Source organism: Passer domesticus, chromosome 2, assembly GCF_036417665.1.
Source record: "Passer domesticus isolate bPasDom1 chromosome 2, bPasDom1.hap1, whole genome shotgun sequence".
Classification (NCBI taxonomy): domain Eukaryota; kingdom Metazoa; phylum Chordata; class Aves; order Passeriformes; family Passeridae; genus Passer; species Passer domesticus.
Window position 1 is genome coordinate 15725891 of NC_087475.1, and position 19627 is coordinate 15745517.

Sequence of the window (19627 nt, forward strand, 5' to 3'; positions counted from 1 at the left end):
CAGGTCTGCAGTCTTTATTCTGTGAGTTGGCTGTGTGGAACAAATACAGTTATGGGCATCCTTCTAGATCTCAAAATTGTTGCAGAAAAAGCTAGAAATGAAAAAGAGTAGAAAGAGTGTAAGGAATAAATACATTAATACAATTTTTTCTTTGTTATCACTACAAATTGTTTTCCTCTGAGAGACTTAACAATTTAAGAATTACAAAAAAAAAACATCCAGACCCTAAAGCTAAACATGGACAAATAAAGTTTTTTTAAGAAATCTTATTTTCTATCAGGTAAAAACAATAGATGCTGTCTGTAACAAATGATATGATGTTAGTTGAAATTATAGGTTTTTCCATGTTGTAAAAAGAAGCAAAGACATAAATTGTGAAAGCCTGTGTTTTTGACTTCAGATGTCCACATTTAGAACTTCTGCTCTACTCTTGCTTTTCTTTGGTAGTAGTGTAAAACAGACAACATAAACAGAATATCCTTAGATCAGCTTGACTTTATTTTATGATTTTATGCATGGTACTGGTTTGCTTTTTGTTGTATTGGAATAATTGCTACTTCAGAAGTAGGATTTTTAATCAGTAGTGGCTACTTCTATTAAGTAATTCAAATTGAATATTAGTCTCACAGTTATAAGGAATGGATCTTAGTCCATGATTTAGCTCGCTAATACTGCTTGCCAAAGTAATGGGAGATTGTGAAGTACTTGTTGCGCTGTGAGTTTTATTTTTAAGGTAGCTTTGAATTTGAAGATAGGAGTATAAAAAATATAGAATGTATGAATGTATATAAAATGTGTCTAAGATATTTAAAAACATCTAGACTGGTGCACTCTTCACATTTTTAACTCCAGTTTTTACCTTAATGAAGATTACTATAAGCTCTGGTAAAAGAGGTAAAAGTAATTGGTTTTCAGTTTGTTGCTCTTTATTACTTCTAAAAGTATAACTCAAAAGGAGGCTTTAATTTCTGCAGATAATGCTGAAAATTCATCCTGTGTTCATAACAAGTTGGGAAAGTAAAAATGCATCTAGGAGACTTCCTGACTCAAGGGAGGGGAGGAAAAGGAAGTTCTGTATATGAGCTGGGGAACTGTGCCAACATTGAGTCATCCTTTCAAAATCACTTGTTATCCAATAAACTTACTGTCCTTACAGGACATAACTGCTTTATGTAACTTCAGCACCAACGTTTAATATCATAGTCAATACTTCAGAAATAGTTTATTAGATTATGGGGATCAACATTATGATACCTGTGACAAATATTTTGCCAAACACAGCCATGTCCAGCAGAGCTCTTAGCAGTACAGTGAAGGCTAATAAAGTAGTGTGAGGCAACCTATAGCCATTGTTGGAGCAGTGGTAAGTAAATTGCTGGGGAATCAATTTTTCTCTTTTCAGCCTTATCTTTGCTTGTACTGGATGTACATGTGCTTCAGGAAAAGGCATTTGTCTAAAGGATGCAAAATATTCCTGAAGAGATTGAGTGGGGTGAAAACAAAGCTGCTACTTCTGTAATGGAAATGGGAAAATCTATGTTGCTACATAATCAATACTAACAAATGAAAAATTATTAAAGCAGTATCTTTGCTGCTGCACTTTTGGATTTGCTTTTTTTTTAAATTGTATGGTCAGCAGCATACTCTGATTTTAGGACTGATACACTGATTTAGGTCTTATATTGAAAAATGGCTGGTGTTTGAGGGAGGTGTTCACCAATATGGGCAATATGGTTTTGACTTAATTGTTATAATCAAAGCTATCAAGAAGGATTTTTTTTTTTATCTTATTCTGATTCCTGACTATAGAACTTGAAGTTCCAGAACTGTAATCTTTCCTAATGGTGATTCTTGCTGTTTCTCATGTGTAAATTATCCCCATACAAAATAGATACAAAAAATACTGTAGTATGTGATTTTAAATTGAACATATTCACTAAATAGTTCCCTAAAGAGTTTCTGATGGGATCCCATCAGCATTCTTTAATGTATTCATAGGGTCTGTTTAAAAGAAGTAATAAAGTCATGATATTGGCACAGCTAAGTGCTAAATGGTGTATTAAGAAAAAAATCTTGCAGAGTTTGGTGGACGGTCTTGGCTTTGCCACTCCTGGCAGGGCTCTCAGTACCAACTAAACCCAGCCCCATGGCTGGTCCCTCAGCAGCTGTGGTCACTGCAGGTTGGGCCAGGAGGATTGTGCCTGGGAGCGTGGGGCTATTGCTCTGTGTGCAGCATAAATCAGTGGTGCAGAGGCTTTCATAATAACATGAACAATCAAGTAGTAAAAATAAAAAATTCAGGGAAGACTACAAGAACACCAGCTAGAAAATCACTTTACAGTAAAAATCTGGAAAAGTTCTTAAGAAGCAAATTAAGTCATAAATAAAACATGTCTGTAAGTAATTCTGTCAAAGATGGTTCTGTTTTGTACCTTTTTTACTCTGTTAAGACAGTACAAAATTAACAGGTAAAGGCGAAACCTGGGTAATGCTGGAACCAGGTTTATCAGTATTTAAATTAATTTCTCCAGCAGTTGCTTAAGATGGCTTAGCTATTATAAAGTTTTTAATTATTTATTGAAATTAAAATTTGTTAATCATCTTATCTGATGCTTACCTTAAGTCAAAGCCTTAACCTCATTTTTACACATTTTGGTCAGCATGTCAACAGTGTTTGATATCTGGGAAGAACTTTCATGATTACTAGACCCATCCAAGGATTTTTTGCATGTGTCAGATTTCCCTCCCCCTGGGTTTTTTGAATTCAAGTATGTATTGCACATCTGTCCTAGTGATGTGTGCTTGTTAGTGAAAAATGGTAGTTTGTTTAAAAGTCCTGCTGATAGTCAAGTTTTTTCTCAGTTCTAAAAGCAAATATATGGCAGGGGTTTCTTTCTGTCCAGAAATTGTGTTGTAAAATTCAGAGACTTTATTTAAAATGAGTGTGAGGTTGATGGTTTGTCCTTGTTCCTTTCTTATGTCCTTTATTTCATAACTTCCATCTCTGTTAGATGCAGAAGGGATTGATACGTGGCCTTTTAATTTTTTCAACCGTGAAACCTTTTATTCTGACGTTACAGGTTTGGTGCTGTATTTCTTGCTATTTTTTGTATAGCCAACAAGTATGCAGAGGGGAAGCTTTTTGATCAGTATTTGGTCATCTGCCAGCTGAAATTTACTGCACTTCTGAGGACATTTTCACCTTCATCTGGGTAATGCTCATTTCGTGGGAACGTGAACATGCAGCCAGCCTTGTTTTGCACTCAGTTCTTGTGAGTCCCTTCTTGTGACAGCATGCGGATGTTGTGTTATCTTCAATATCCCCTTCCTGATGCAAAGGACTCAAGATAGGATGGTTATTCATCACATATCTCACACAGTAATGACTTAAGGGATTTTCTAAAACAACCTTTTATAAAGAGAACTTTCTCAGAAATCTGTTCCTGAATTTGTTCCAGGTGGAACTCTGGTATGGTGAAGGAGTCATTTATTTTCTTTAGCTTTTAGCTGCTGTTACTCCTTTTTTGTCATCAAATAAGAACATCTATTTTCCACAATAATGGGGCTCAGAATAATCCAAAAAGTAATGCCAATCCTTTCAAAGTGTTCAACATGTTAAAAAAAATAGAATGTTCTTTCAAAAAGCCTTAATCTGTAGGTACTCGTGACATTTACTGCACATACCTATCTTTGCTCTTCATATGATAAAAAAATTAAACCTACCATTTTTTTTGTTGTTCTTTGCATGGTTAGTAAAAAAGATTTGTTTTAATTTGATTTTTTTTAAATCCCACACTTACATAATCAAATAAAACTTCCTGGACCCTTCCAACCCCCCTAGTCATGTTGTGCATGCCTATCTTTGTTAGCAATCTTAGGTTTTGGGTATCTTGCTTTCAGTCAACTTTCTGTTTAATTTAATTTCACTGAAGCGGACAGCAGAGACTATGCAGTCAGTCTTTCTGTTCAGGATGGGTCCAGTTTACTTTTAGAGTCACGTGCTATTGACTTTAATGTTTGAATGTCTTAAGCTGTAAATGTTTCCCTATATTTTTTTTTCCTTACCTTTCCAATTCTATGTCACATCATGACTTTACACCCCTTAAATGTCATCTGTGTATAGGAGCAATATAAATACACAGGTCCATTATTATTTCTGCACTAAAACTTTACATTTTTTTAGGTAGCTGCTGCTTTTTTTCTTTTGAGTAATATATGCATATCATAATCTTAATTTATACTTTCAGTATATTGAAAAGTATATACTCTTTGTCCCTCATCATGAAGCTGATGAACAAATTATTTTTTTAATAACTGTTATCTAAAATATGCTGTCATTAAGATCAAAGTGTTTAAAATATTTCTATTTATACTCCCATAATTTTCAATATCTAGAAAAGGAGAAATGTGTCTTCCAGAAATAGCTTTCCTAAGTACATGTTCCATATGTAACATAGCAGTTTATTCTTTGATGTTGTGTTTAAGTTAATTCACATCTAGTTCTTACACCTCTGTAAGAGTAAATTCTTGCTGAATTTCCTATTTCAGTCTTGGTATTTTGACATTTCTTTGCCAAGCACTTGTCATCGTGGAAGTTCGCACTTTGCTTATGCTTTTTTTTCAGGAACCTGAAGCTGAGAATTGTAGGTGCAGTGTGACTCCTGTGGTGTTTGGATGTGCTAATATTCCTTATTCTGAATGGCTTTCCTCTTCCTGCCATGAATAAGAGCACAGCTCTGATCCTGTGCTGCCTAATCAGATGATTCGGAGTATTTCCTTGTGAATGATTTTACCAATATTGCAGCATACATTTGTATATATTTTAAAAATTATTGTAATCTTTAGTTGATTATTTCTCTGTCCTTTTTATGTAAAATCGGTAGACTAAGAATGCTTCAATTTTTTGAAAGTTTACTCTTTAAACACTAATGAGTGTCGCAGTGGTATTCTGGATTTTAGTAGTAGTTCTCCTAAATACCGGTTCAGCATCCAGTTTAGTAGTCCTAGACAGCTTTTCAGCTGTCCCTGGACCATAACTGCTTGGAGAAGGGTTTGCAGATAACACATAGCTTGTTCTGCACTGATGGGTTTATGCCTTCCAGCTCTGCATGGGCCACTTCTTTACACAGAGCAGTTTTCAGGTTTCCTATTGAAAACTCAGAATTCTGAAGGGTAAATTGCAGAAGAGTCTATGTATAGGTAAACTCATGGTTTTCTCTGGCTTTTCTGGGCTTTTTTCATTACTACTGAGAAATATATGCTTAGTAAGACTGTTTCTACTTCCTTTAGGGTTTGAAGTCTGGTTTTCTTACAACACATTACCTATTAGTTGTAATAAGAGCTCAAACAAATACAATATTTTATGTTGCAGCAGTTAATTTACTTTTGAATTAAACAGTGATGGTAAAGGAAATTCACATAAATTCAATTACTAGAAGTAAATTGAGTGTTTAATGTTTATTAAGTACCTAAAATATTGGGGTTTTTTCCCCAACAACATGATTAGGCTATTGTTTTTATAGTCTGATAATGATTAAATAGTTTTTCACTGCTTCCCTAGAAGGTGTCTGTCCTTTTCTTGTTTTACTGGCAAGCATGTTTCCTAGTCCAATTGGTAGCTGATAACTTAAGATAAAAATGAGCTGCCCTTGGTGTTGCAGAATTCCAGTTTTTTCCTATGAAATTTTTCATTCCAATTTTATTTGTCTGTGCCATGCAGTCCATTTCATGGTTTTTCCTGTGTGTTTGTGAGTGTGTTCTTGTGCACAGGCATATATTGTGAAGAGTATTACTGTAAGCTTACTTATATGGAGATACTGCCTGGAATAGTTCTGCCTTGCAGACTAGATCAGTACCAGAATTTGTTCTAGAATATGTGATTTTAAATTCATACCTAAACTTGTTTGTCACTCACTTCCTTTCTAGGCCATTTGATTTAACACTATTACATTGTTAAGTAAACTCAGAGTAACGTTACCTTCTGTTTGTTTCCTTGTATTCCATATTTAATTTCACTGTAGTGGAAGCCAGTAGCAACCACTTAAAAGTTGACACACATGCTTGTTTGGGGGGTTTTTTAAATTACTTTCTGAGGCAGTGTAACTTTGTAGTGTGAAGAAGGCCTTAAGAGAACTGTGTGCCTAGAAGAGAAAATCATGTCTTGAGACTTTTATTTAGGCCCAGTGCAGTATAATGCTTGAGAAGGAGAGCTTTCCAAACTTATAAATAACAGAAATAAAATGTAGGCAGTAGGGTACAGTTGTAACTGGAAGGAAGACCTCACCATTGCAGCTGGTGAGCTGACTGTAGTTGTGTGCAAGTTGTCAAGGAATGGAAGAAGGGAGCAGAGGACTCGAGTATTCCAGCATCTCATTTATTTTCAATTCATCACATGGGACAAATGTTTTTGCCAAGTACCAAGAAATGATCAAACAATTCAGTACCAGATGGAATGCCTGGGTTCTCTTCCAGTTTACTGCAAAATGACATCTATCATCAGATGTGTAAGATTTGTATTTTAATTCAGGTAGATAGTGGGGCTTGATTACCTCTGCATATAATTTGTGTTTCTATAAAGGCTTAGCTTTTGTATTTTTAACTGCATTTGCAGAACACTGTTTAGGTTAAAATAACAAACATTCAGCAGTTATGTCAGAAAAGGAAACTGCAAATTTGTGGGCAACCACTCATAAGTCTTGCTCCCAAACAAGAGTTACGAACAAATTAAAGTTGGATATCATTAGAGTTCCTTTTCTTTTAAAACAGAGTTCTCCTAGGTCTGCCTTTTATGGACTGAAGAGTAACTGAGCCCTGAGAAAATGCAAAGTCTGGAAATATTCTTTTGGTATCAGGAATGTGAAGTGGTGGTTTGGGGTTTGTTTTGTTTTTTAGAGGGTGCTCAAAATAACCACTGGAAAGTTGGTTGCATAATAATTGCATAGCATTCAAAAATAATAATTTTCGTTTGTGTATAGAGAGCAAGTTAATGTATTTTCTTCTTTTCTTCTTGTTGAGTTTTGTAGTGCTTTTAAAGCAATATAGAATCATAGAACAGTTTGGGTTGGAAAGGACCCTGAAGGTCAGCTAATTCTAACCCACTTGCCCTGGGCAGGGACTCCTCCCATTAGGTGAGGTTGCTCAAGGCCTTATCCAGCCTGTCTTTCAACACTGCCAGGGTTGGGGCATCTGCAACCTCCCTGGGCAACCTGTTCCAGTATCTCACCATCCTCGTAGTAAAGAATTCCTTCAAATACCTAACCTAAATTTCCCTTCTTTCATTTGGTACCCATTTTACTCCCTGTCCCACCACTACAGTTCTTGATGAAGGATCCCCCTCTGGCTTCCCTTCAGATAGTGGATAGTTGCTATGGGGTCTCCATGCAAACTTCTCTCCTGCAGGCTGAACAGCCCTGGCTTTCTCAGCCTCTCTCCATAGGGAGGTACTCCAGTCATCTTACCAACTTCATGCCCTCCTCTGGACTTGCTCCAACAGTTCCATGTCCTTCTTATGTCCATCTGATTGCTTTGCATCCCTGATGGCAATAAATTAAAAAGATTGGAAAACGTTGTGTTTCACGTGTTTTTGACTTTCCCAAGATTGCCAGGGAGCAAATAGATAAAACTGTTAAGCAGAAATGGATCAAAGTATCTGAAGTAATGTGTGCTTGGCAGTATGTTTTTTTGCTGAGCTATTCTATTCCTCCCTTGGGATTCTCTAAGATTCAGTGGGTGGTTTAAGTAGTATGTAATCCAACTGATCACATAATTTAAAATATAAAACCAAAAATGTCCACCAGCAATTTATTCCTTTGACAAGTAAAATATTTCTTTCAGAGTCTGTAAAGATTCAGCTGGTAATCAATGATGGTAGCATTTTCTGCTGAAAAGACACAGAAGTTCAGATTATTAGGTGGAGTACCCAGCATGCCTGTGTGCACACACATGTAAAATCTTGGCTGTCTTAAAATGGAAACAGCTACCTAAACTTAGAGGGCATCTTGGATTTGTCTTGGATCTTCTAAAACTATTCTTAAAACTATATTCTTCACATTGAAGTATCTTTTTTCACTCCCTGATTTTAAAAGTTGCCAGCATTTTCTGTGCATTATTCCAAATCACGTGCTGGAGTTTTATAATATATACAGACTCTCATACCCACTTAGTATTTCTTATGTGCGGCTCATTTCCAACTTTGTAATCTTTCAAAGAATTGTCAGTCTGGGAGAAGCATGTGTTGGAATATGCTGACCTGGGTGGACAGTTGCTTTGCATTTATATACAGTACTGAAATGATCAGATGCAAAAGGGTGCTTTCAGCATTAATTCATGCACATAGATTTTGCGAAGTGCTTGAAAAACTTACAAATTAGTGCTTCAGAAACACAGTTTCAGAACTTGGCCTCTACTAACCTATCACTATAACTAATTAGTGCACATTTTATTGCATATAGATGAAGGGAAAGACTGGAGCAAGGAAAACATGCTCTTGGAGGAAAATCATAGAATATGCTGAGGTGGAAGGGACTTACCAAGATCGTTGAGGTCCAGCTCCTGGTCTTGCACAGCACCATCACCAGGAGTCCCCAAGAGCATTGTCCAAATGCTTCTTGAACTCTGTCAGGCTTGGTGCTGTGACCGCTTCCCTGGGGAGCCTGTTCTGGTGCCCAGCCACCCTCTGGATGAAGAAACATTTCCTAATACTCAACCTAAACCTTCTCTGACACAACTTCAGGCCATTCCCTCAGGTCCTGCCACTGGGTAGGTTAGAGAATACTTAAACAGAGTGTATCTGTCTGTGGGCCCTGGTGGGATGCACATGAGTGCTGAGGGACCTGGCAGCTGTCATTGTGAGGCCACTGTTGATTATTTTCTAATTACCACGATGACCAGGAGAGGTAACTGAGGGCTGAAGGAAAGTGTATGTCAACTCTTCAAAAAGGGCAAGAAGGACGAGCTACAGGTTGGTCAGCCAGGCCTTAATCCCCAGGGAAATCATGGAGAAACGAAGCATTTCTGTATACATGGATGACAAAAAGGTAGCTGGGGTTATTCAGCATGGATTCACAATGGTGAAATGGCATTTGACCAGCCTGAAGAGAGGGTGCAAAGCTTTTTTCAGTGCTGCCCAGTGGCAGGACCAGAGGCAATGGGTAAAAAGGGAAATACTGGGGTTTTGTCTGAACATCAGGAAACACTTTCTCGCTGTCAGGCTGGCTGAGCCCTGGCACGGGCTGCACAGGGAGGTTGTCACCATCCATGGAGATATTCAGGTCCTGGGCAGCTGGCTCTGGGTGGTCCTGTTGAGCAGAGGGTATATGGTTAGACAGGATGATCTCCAGAGGTCCCTTTCAATGTCAACCAGTCTGTAATTCTATGAAATGGGTCTAAGAGTTGCTCAATAAATAGATGAAAAGTATTCTCAAATTGATTTTATTCACTATAACCCATAGAAGAAATAGAAAAGAATGAACAAGAAGGTAAAACTGTAGGTATATATTGCTTTCTGTTTGTTAACTAACAGTCAGTTGTGTGTTAACTTACACACAACTGGATTGCATGTAATGATAGATAGATCTTCAGATGACATTAACAAGCATGCAGGTTTTTTCTTACTTGATGATGATAAGTTCTGAAATTCCTTCCTTGTGTGGCAAGGAGTGTCAGTTTTCAGAGGATTTTGAAATTCAGTGCAGAAAACAGTGAATTAAGTGCAGAGCACAGGAAGATAAGATTCACTGCTGCTTAAAGCTTTGTGGTGACCAGCTTCTCACAGAAGGGGACAGGATGAAGACTGGGCAGCTTTTATAGGATAGACTTTCCTTGAGAAGAAAGGGAGAATAATTTCTTCATCAGAATTTTGTCAGCAGCGGGTGGAGCCTGATTCTGAAGTGGGAGTGGAGAGTGTTGCTTTGTGTAGAAATGCCTGAGAGGAAAAGCTTGGGAATTGCTGACTTCTGTCAGCTCTGTTATGTCTGGATCCTGGTGCATCTCTAAAAGTTTAAGCTACATTGTTACTGAACTAGTGCTGTCTGTCTTAATTATGCAAATAGCATTGCTAAATGTTTTTTTCCCTATATTTTGCATCATCTAGTTCATTTGGTCCAGTGGCACTGGTATTTTTCAACATATTGTGGATTTGTAAATATTTGTAAACCATTAATCTAAATTTATTCCCCTGGTTTCCTCTGCCAGGAAGAAGGAAGTATCAAAGAAATTGCAATAACTCACCATGTAAAGGAAGGCCACGAGAAAGCAGACCCTTCACAGTTTGAACTTCTGAAAGTACTAGGACAAGGATCCTTTGGAAAGGTTGGTAACTGAACTCTTGTGGAGCCAATTATTCAGGAATAAAGCATTGAATATTGGTTGTGAAATATTTAGAACAGTCATGGTTTTGCATTAAGGCAATGATGCAAGTGAAAAGTGCTTTCTAAATTAGTGCTAATTAGGCACTGTAATTGTGGCAGATCTTTTTAAAGTAGTATTTCTTTTTCGTGTTAGCATGATATGTGGATTTCAAAGTTCAGTGGAAAAAATGGCTGGATAGAAATAATTGGGTATTTACTATTGAGATGAAATGTCATTCTTCTCTAACTACTCTTCTCTATTTGAGAGGGTGAGAGTTGAAATGTTTTTTTGATAAGTATTCCTTGTTGCTTGCTAATTGTAGGGCATCACCAGTACAGAAGCTGTTTTTTGTAGCATGTTGCAATTGTAATAAACATTTTAGGCAATAATGGCTACTGAAGTAAATGTGATACACCCCAGTCATGTTCATTATCTGTTGTAATTTGGTTAAAGTGCAATGTACCTTGATATTTATCTGAACATCTGTTACAGACTCAATGTTTCTAGCATTTCATGAGTACTGATATCTAACTAGGCATAAAGTTTTTATACTTCTAGTTATCCAAATCCAACTTGAAAGTGAAGCATTAAGTTCACATGACAAGACAGACCACCAAAACTGAATGGAGTATGTCAGGCAGGACAGGAGAGCCTTTACGTCCATTTTCAGCTTTAATTGCAGTTCTGATTGTGATGTTAAGCTCTAGCATGTAGAAAAACCATCTTAGATATGGTGGGAAATTAGAAAAGTAGTTCCCTTTTGGTGGTAGTAAGTTACTGTTAGTCACGTTATTGTACCAGTTAAGTTTGGAAATCTAGGTGCCTAGAAGCTATAAATTTTTTTACTCCTACTAGTAAGAATTCACTGGGAAACTTGATTCCAAAGGTTAGATTTAATCCAGAATCATAACCCAGTTTTTATTTGGAAATCTTCAGATCATGAGAAGTAAATCATTCAAGGACACGGAAAAGTGAGCTAATAAATGATCATTTCAGCAATCACTTTCATTGGTAATACTAAATTCAGTACTTTAATGGGAGAGGGAAGGGGGAGTGTGAGTTTTTAAAAAGCAAAAATAATAAACTGTCTAGCTGACTCAAATTTCTGCAAAAATGCCAGTCTTGTCCTCAGTTGTCTTAGCCTTTTAATGCAAAAATCATTAATATTTTTTAAAAATCCATAAATATTTTGTTCTAACAGTTTGTCATGGCAGTGTTCCCCATTCAGTTTAGAAAAAGCAAATCTGCATGCTTTTCAAGGTCTCTTGATGGTGATCTGGTAGTCTCTGGATAATGCAAGGAACGTTAACATAAGTGAAAATTGGACACAAAACCAGACATCAAACTGATTTCACACTTGCTCATGTACCACAACACATCTCTATACATGTCCATAGTCAGAAAACCTGTGACAGTTGGTTTTGATTATTTTGTTTTGTTTTTGTTTTTTTTTTCATTCCTAAATCTAAAATTTGTCTCTACTGGAACTAATTTCGTGTTAAGGGTATTAAAAGCATACCAAAAAGAAATCCCATGATACTGAAGAAGGAAATGAAACACCCTTAAATTTAAGCCTGGTTGTTCTTTATTGGTACGTGCAACACTAGGATATTTTTAAAATTTATTTATACATTGATTTATATGAGCTTCTGGATCAAATTTTGTTCACATATTTATGGTCATATCTGAAAATTATTTTATTAGCAGCACATTTCCTGTGTCATGCTATGAATTTCAATAAGATAAAACTAGAGATTCATTTTAAAAAGCTGATTTTTGTGTGTCAAATTTGGAAGAACTTCAGAGAGAATCCAGTTTTTTTTCACTCACTGAAATTACTTAAATTAGACTAAAATTAATTTGGCAGAGTGTTCTCAGAATGAACTTAATGAAACTTTTAGATTATGAAAGGAGGTTTGGCTTTGCAGAATCTAAAACTGTCAAATAGAGTTTCATTGGTATCATAATGACTACTTGAATTTCATTGCAAAATACATTAATCTGACTTGCTTTTATTTTCTTTTAAGAATTCTTTCTAATTTTTAATGCAGGTCTTCCTTGTCAAAAAAATCTCAGGATCAGATGCTAGACAGCTTTATGCAATGAAGGTATTGAAAAAGGCCACCTTGAAAGGTAAGCATTGCTTAGAACAAGGGAAGAGAAATAAAAAAGATAACTCGGGGACATTGTACCAAAACCTAATCTTTCCACAGCTGCTGCTCTACAGATTGTGTTTTACAGCTTTCTTCCCTGAAACAGGAAATAGCAGAATACACTGCTTTGTTTTGTGAACCTGGAAGGATTAAGGATTAACAATACCATGTTGTTAGTTAGAGAGGACAGCAGGCTCCTTCCCGTGCCACTTTCCTTAGGTGATGGTGGGTTAAAGGAGTGGTTGTGTTACATCTGCCACCTGACTTGCTCCTGAGCTGTTATTTGAAACTTAATATCCTTCCGTTTTTCCTTTGCTGTGTGTCACCAAGGATACAGTTAATGCCTTTTGCTCAGTTTATTATTAGGTCATGATATTTATATCATCTGTTTTATTCTAGAAGTTTTTAAGCACCTGACTTAGTCTTTTTTTGTTGAAACAGACATATACAGTACACTTGCCCCAAACTCTTGGCATGTGATCTTGATGTAAAATGTATTTTATAAAATCTTCAGTTAATCATCTAAGCTAAAATGATCACTTGAGCTAAAAAGAATTGTGGATTGATCCGTTTCTTGCGTGGTTTTGATCCTGAATGCTATCAGTAGCAAAATGAGTCTAAGCCTGAACGATCTCAATTCTGTTGCAGAGAATTCTATAAGAAAAAAGAAATAAGGTATTTTTTACCATAGATCAAAATGAAAGCCATCTTTTGCACTAATGCCTTGACCAGGTTGTATGCTTGTTCTTTTATGTCATTGTTTAGTTGTTTTGTCTGTGTGAATTTCTTCTAATTCATAACTGTACTGAACCTGAAATGATAATTTTGGGATTGCTCCAACAGCTTGTAGTGCTTTACCGATATTATTGATTATTATACTGAATTTCAGTTTTAACATCTCCTTTTATCATCAAACATTTATAGAATGATGGAGGGAACAAAAACTTTTTTTTTGGTTTTTTAGCAACTTCTGCTAAAATGTTGACATTTTTCACTTTAGATCTAGTGCTGAATGTCACAGTTCTTACACTTAAAACTATTACAGAGAGGTGTGTATTTGAACAGTTTCCTATATTTTGATTCCTTTGTGCTTTGTGGCACGTGTCATTCTCATCATTTACTTCCTATTTTTCTGAATTTGATTTCCACTCATTTAAGGTACATTAATGTCCTCAATAGCCTTTCATTCCCCAGCCTGTTAATAGCTCAGGACTGGTCAAAGGTCACTCAGCAGTTGCTTTTTTAAGATGTTCGAGGGCTTCTCTTCATCACCTTTTGATTGCAATTTAACCTCATGTAAAAATTACAGTCCAGGCTGTGGTTCTAGTTTTGCCTACAGATGGGAGAGATTGATATTTACTGAAATTGAGAGCATGACTTTTATTTGGGAAAGGAGACCCACTGAGGCACTGAGAATTCAAGGATGCAAAAGGCTTGAGCAGAAAGGTGATAATATCAAGAGGATGCCACAGTCCTCAACACTTTGTATCTGGATTATCAGATGTTTTTCATGCACGGCTTGCTTGTGATTAATGTTTTAGAAAGAGCAGAGTTGCAAGAAAATTAAGGTTACTGTTGAAACTTTAATATTAAATTAACTGGAATTAATTCTGCTTTTCATAATTGCTTTTTTTAAATAACTTTTTTATATGTACTACTATATTTTTAAATATTATAGCATATTACTTCATTTGTGTTTCTTTAGCTCTTTCAAATCTATTTCATAAAGTTATTTTTGTGCTCTATAATTAAAGATAAAAAGACCACACTTGAAAACAGTGTACCTGATCCACAAATGAAAATTAGAATATTTTCGTAGAAATGCAGCTGCATTAGCCAGAACACATTGATTTAACTGCACAGTCCAAGCTTCTAATGTTAAGAGCAAATACAAGAATATATACATATAATTTTGTTTACTGCAGAGACTAGTTTATTAATACACTCTGATAGGAGGTGTTATCTTTCAGTGCCCCTTTATGATGTGGAGAGAGGAACAGAGCCAAAACATTGCTAGAGTGTCTGGAATCAAATGTATTAAGAAAAATCAGTGCTTCCAGCAGAACCCATGTGGAAAATTACAATCAAACAAAAATCAGATGTCAAGTCAAGTAATGGCTTATGCTAATGTCTGAAATAAGCTCAGTTATTTTGCACTTCTTTTGCTTGGAGTTTTGTTAAGTCCATACTTTCCATGTAACTGCTGCATAGCTGCAGGCATTTGAAAGTATTTTAATTTTTTTTCTCACCTGAACCTGCCTAAAAAAAAAATATTCTGAATTTCAGTCTTGTAATTCAGATGAGCTGCTGAAACAGTTAAACTGCACAACTATCTTGTGACATTTTAATGGCTTTAGATGCAAAGGTCAACATTCAAATGTGATGTTTGCTTTGTATTTGAGCACTTATTTCATAAGCTTCCATTTTTAGGGATGTGTTCTGCAGGCAGATGGAAACTTCATAGTTGTACTCATTCATGAAAACATATCTATATAACTTTTTCATAAGTATCTGTTTTATTGTAAGTGCCTGTTCCTGGGGAAAGATAGATATACACCTTAACACCATTTTGCTTCTTGTCCTTTTTTTTTCTGCCTTGTTATGTTTTAATATCTGAAAACTCTGGCTTGTTAACTGCACAAGGAATGCTGTCAACTTAAACTGTGGATGGGACCTCATTGCTCTGGGTGCTTCCTTCAGGAAGATACATTTGTGAAAGGAGCAGTAACAAAACGTAGAATAGAGGGAAAGGGTGAAATGCAACATCTTAAATCACTGAAACCAAACTTTGATAGTTCTCCCCTGTATAAAGTGCTGAATTTTGTCTGTGTCCTGGCTGATTCCAAGCTTCAGATGGGAACCAAGCCCTGCCTGGAGCTGGCAGGGGAGTTGTGGAGAACAGCTGAAGCAGGTGCTGTGCTCATCTGACTGCCCTGCCTGTGTTTCTGCATTGCTGGCATGTGATGCTCATTTGTCTGTATTCTCTGGTGGCACAGGAGCACTTACATGTTCTGTTCACAGCCACCATGCATGGACAGCACAAGCAGCTTGAGCAGCAACTGCTTCTAATGTCTGATATATTCTCAGTAAATGTCCTTAAAATCAAAAATATAATCTGAAGTATACACTACATTGAATCAATGGCATTTTTAAATTCATAATAAAGGAAATGAAAAAAATTCCCTTCATTGTAAAGAATTTGATATTTTATTAGTGTGAGTTATTTAATGAGTTAAACCAATATAAATATCTTTATGATAGTATGGTTATATTTATGCTGTGTTTATTTTGCCATGACTTTAATTCTCTATGCTTTTTACTAGCAGAATGTTTTCTACATAACTGTGGCAGTTTTGCTGTGATGTTTGAAGGGTTTACTAAGTATAGAGCAGACTGAAGGGTGGCTGTGTTTTCTCATGTGCTTTTGTTAAATTTATTTGCCTAGTGTTAGGTTTGTCAACAGCAAAAACTGAAGCAAATCAAAATGTATAAAGAAATTTATTAGAAAAAAATGTGTAGTAAATTCTCTCAGTTCTAAGGTGTGTACAGTATAATGACCTGCAGACAATTATAATATTACACAAAAGGAAGTATATCAGGAAACGTATGAGAAATACTGAGTCATAATGTTTTGGTTTTTTTTAATCTTGTGTGCTCATGTTCTGTTGTAGTTCGAGATCGGGTTCGGACAAAAATGGAACGTGATATCCTAGTGGAAGTTAACCATCCTTTTATTGTCAAGTTACATTATGGTGAGTTGCAGAAAAATTCATTTTTTATAGCATAGCTTGTTTGTCAAGATAGTTTTTAATATTTCCTCTGTGGTTCAGAAAATCATAGAACTTTAGAGTGTTAAATCGCAGTTGTGCAGACTTGCTCTGTAATAATTCTCATGCAAAAGAAGCACATGACTGACTTCATGTAGTGTTAAATGTTTGTAAGACTAAGACTCTGTAGCCCTTTGTGTTATTAAAGCAGTTACCTATTAATAACTAGCCATTATTTTCCAACCTCTAATCTTTTGTATGACATATGTTTTTAAAGTTATTTCTTACAGTTGCTGTGTTTATTCTATAGAAAATGTATGCAATGGTTGGTGGAAATTAGCCTTTTAATTTTAATAGTATGAGCATCTGTAGCACAGTACTTATGTGTGAGAGGGCAGGATATCAGTACTTCTAACATGGGGAAAAAAGGGAAGTTTCTGGTTTGTTTTGATTTGGGGTTTTTTCAACTCATATTTTTCTTTTAGGGTTTTTTTTTTCCTATAGTTAAAACCTCATGTCTCTCTTGCTTTTTAAAGTGGCTTAAATTATGTACGTTTCACTATTTTATTTGCCATTCTTTTGCAGACTGTTAAGCTGAGTTTCTAGAGATTTTAAAAAGTTCATTAGTTACTAGTTTGCCCTTTTAAATCTAGCTTCTTACTTTAAAATCTGAAATAAAATGCTGGGTAACCTAAGTAAAGTTGATTTTTTAAGGAACTTTATTGGTGATTCGGTTTACTTGCATATAGCATGGGAATTACTTGTTCCATGGTAGAGGATCAGTTACCTAATTTATTTCAATACATTTTCTCTCAAAGGAGAAAGAGAAATTAATTTTAATAATTAAAATAAGGGTGAATTATTTGATATGTTACTTTCCTAATCATGGATAAAGTTAGGCGATATTTAATTTTTTTAATTTATCTTTTCAGCTTTTCAAACAGAAGGGAAGCTGTATCTTATTTTGGATTTTCTCAGGGGAGGAGACTTGTTTACACGTTTATCCAAAGAGGTACACTTTTTAAATTTGAAAAACTGTCTGTTGATAGAATTTGACTATAAATTGTCTGTATTAGGAGAATTTACATTTTAAATTCAGTTTTCATTGAATAAAATTTTGATCTGTTTTTAACCAGGTACCTTTTTTGTTTGGTTTGGTTTCTTTCAGTCACTCCATGGGTGGGCTGATGGCAATTTACATTATTTCTGAAAAAAGTCTTGGACAAGCATCTTTCTGTGCTGCTTTTTATACCTGGCAAAATCTTCTCCTTTTGCTACCATGTTTAAATATAAGACTCAGAACCTGGATTTTTATAAAGTAAATTTATGGCTGGTTTTGGTATCTAGAATTCAGGGGCAAACAAGATATTCCCTTTTTTTACCCATGAATGCAAAATTGCATTGTGTATGAATATTCAAAAAGTGAGAATTTCATTCCACTTATTTTTAGTAATTTTCAAAAAGTGAAAATTTGCCTCTGTCGTGATGGTAATGTGCCTGTGTAGATATAGGAAATAACAACTTCAAAGGATTTCATTACCTCAGTTTGATTTGATTATAATTACTAAAATAAATGTTAACATCTAATATGTCACGATATTTTTTTAAAGTTTTTCTTATCCATTGCTCCTGCTCTCACAACAAACATCTGTTGGGATAGAGATTGTATCCAATGGGTATCTGGTAGCCTGGACATGCAGTTGTAGCTGCTTTCCATTTTCCTTTGCCACAACAGTATCAGGGGCAGCTGGGTTACTACTGCAAAGCTTTATTGTTATTAAGAGGAGAGTACAATGGAATTTATTTTGTATATAGATGTACCTTTACTTCTGTGCTGACCACATAAATTACATTTGTTTTGATGCTGGCATCTGTTTCAAGTTGCCCTTTGTTATTTGTTTTGCCGCAGGTAAGTAATGGGTTATTAGTGCTCTAAAATTGAGATACTCTTAAGGTTCATAGTTCATTCTTGATTCCCAAAAAAGAATGTATATTGGCTTCCTGCTGATGACTTTTTCACCCTGAGCCACTCACATTTTATAAAATGTAGCATGGTTAGATGAGAAATATTCATTATAGGTACCTGAATCTAAGCAGAGTTCATAACTGGTGAGTGAAATGGGCATTCTGGATGCTATTGATGTCATCCTCATACCACACCATGTGATTTTGAAATAAATCAGATGAATTGAAAGTTGTTGCTTTTTTCCTATTAACTACAAAGGGAAAGGTGAGTAATTCAAAGCTAGATGTCTACAGTGCAGATGCTTAAGGTTAGGAAAGACGAGTCCTATGCAACAGTTTCAAATAACATAGGGTGGGTGTATTATCCTACTCACAGGATCTTTTATTATTTGAGCTTTTAAATGTTTCTTATACAGATTTCCTTTCTTGAATATGCGTGCAGTAAATATTGGCTCTTTTGTAGAAGTAACATCAGCAACAACCTATTGCACAAGCTTAGGTATTGCTTTCTCTCATGAAATTACTAGGGGGAAAACATATTCTCTATTCTTCACTCTTGTTTAAAACAATGTTCAGCTTTGCAGAAACAATCTTTATGCTTTTGCACAAATAATAATTGCCATTTTTTTCTGGGTCTATATAGTTTATCTTAAGGTATTAGTCTTAGATTCTAAAAACAAAGCAAGTAAAATAACTGAGTCACAACTGAAATAGAATCATGCAGGATCTTTTTCTGCATTCTGAGAAGAGTTGAATTGTAATGTATTCTGTCAGGAATCACAACAGTTGATATATTGGGACAATATGTTCATTTCAATGAACGTAAACAGTGAGTAGTTTACCTTCCTAACCCCAAAAGTGGGATTGCTACCTGGGATCATCCCTTTGCTATTAGACAGGCTGTTCATTTTACTCCTTGTTAACTCCTGTTAGTTTACTCCTTGATCTGCCTTTCTGCAGTTACATCTCAGGCTGCGCCTTGGGGCTTTACCATTGCTGTGACTTCTTTCTCAAAGTACCTAGGAGCAGTCCTTCCAAAATCAAGATGTATATTCTTTTCTTCTCTCTTACTTAATGGATGAAATTCAGGCATTTGGACTTCTTTGGTCCATTTGTTATCTGTAATTGAAATGGTCCTATCTAACCAAGAAGTAGTCACATGTAAGTGCTTCCAAAGTATTTCAGTTTCATTACAATGTGTCTGTCTGTTTTCTTGAACAATCAGAAACAGATAATCTCCCAATTTGCAGAAAGAAGAATATATTGCCTTTAAAAGTTGTTTTTCAAGTATGTCCAAGTATTTCAAGTATGAAATAGTGTGGGTTATAAAATCCTAGTTTTTGTGTGACCAAGATATTTGAATTTTCTAGTGTTTTGTGTAGCGACGAATTGAAG

General features: G+C 35.6%; 1 protein-coding gene across 5 annotated transcripts in view; it reads left to right on the forward strand.

Annotated features, from left to right (window-relative positions):
* Nucleotides 1-19627, forward strand: part of RPS6KA3 (ribosomal protein S6 kinase A3) — a 73813-nt gene that overhangs the window by 23373 nt on the left and 30813 nt on the right. For all 5 annotated transcript variants that reach the window (XM_064407503.1, XM_064407504.1, XM_064407505.1 and 2 more), the window contains 4 exons: nt 10192-10308; nt 12399-12480; nt 16172-16252; nt 17200-17279. In XM_064407503.1, coding sequence (XP_064263573.1) covers nt 10192-10308; nt 12399-12480; nt 16172-16252; nt 17200-17279 — 360 coding nt within the window. The remainder of the gene's footprint in view (nt 1-10191; nt 10309-12398; nt 12481-16171; nt 16253-17199; nt 17280-19627) is intronic.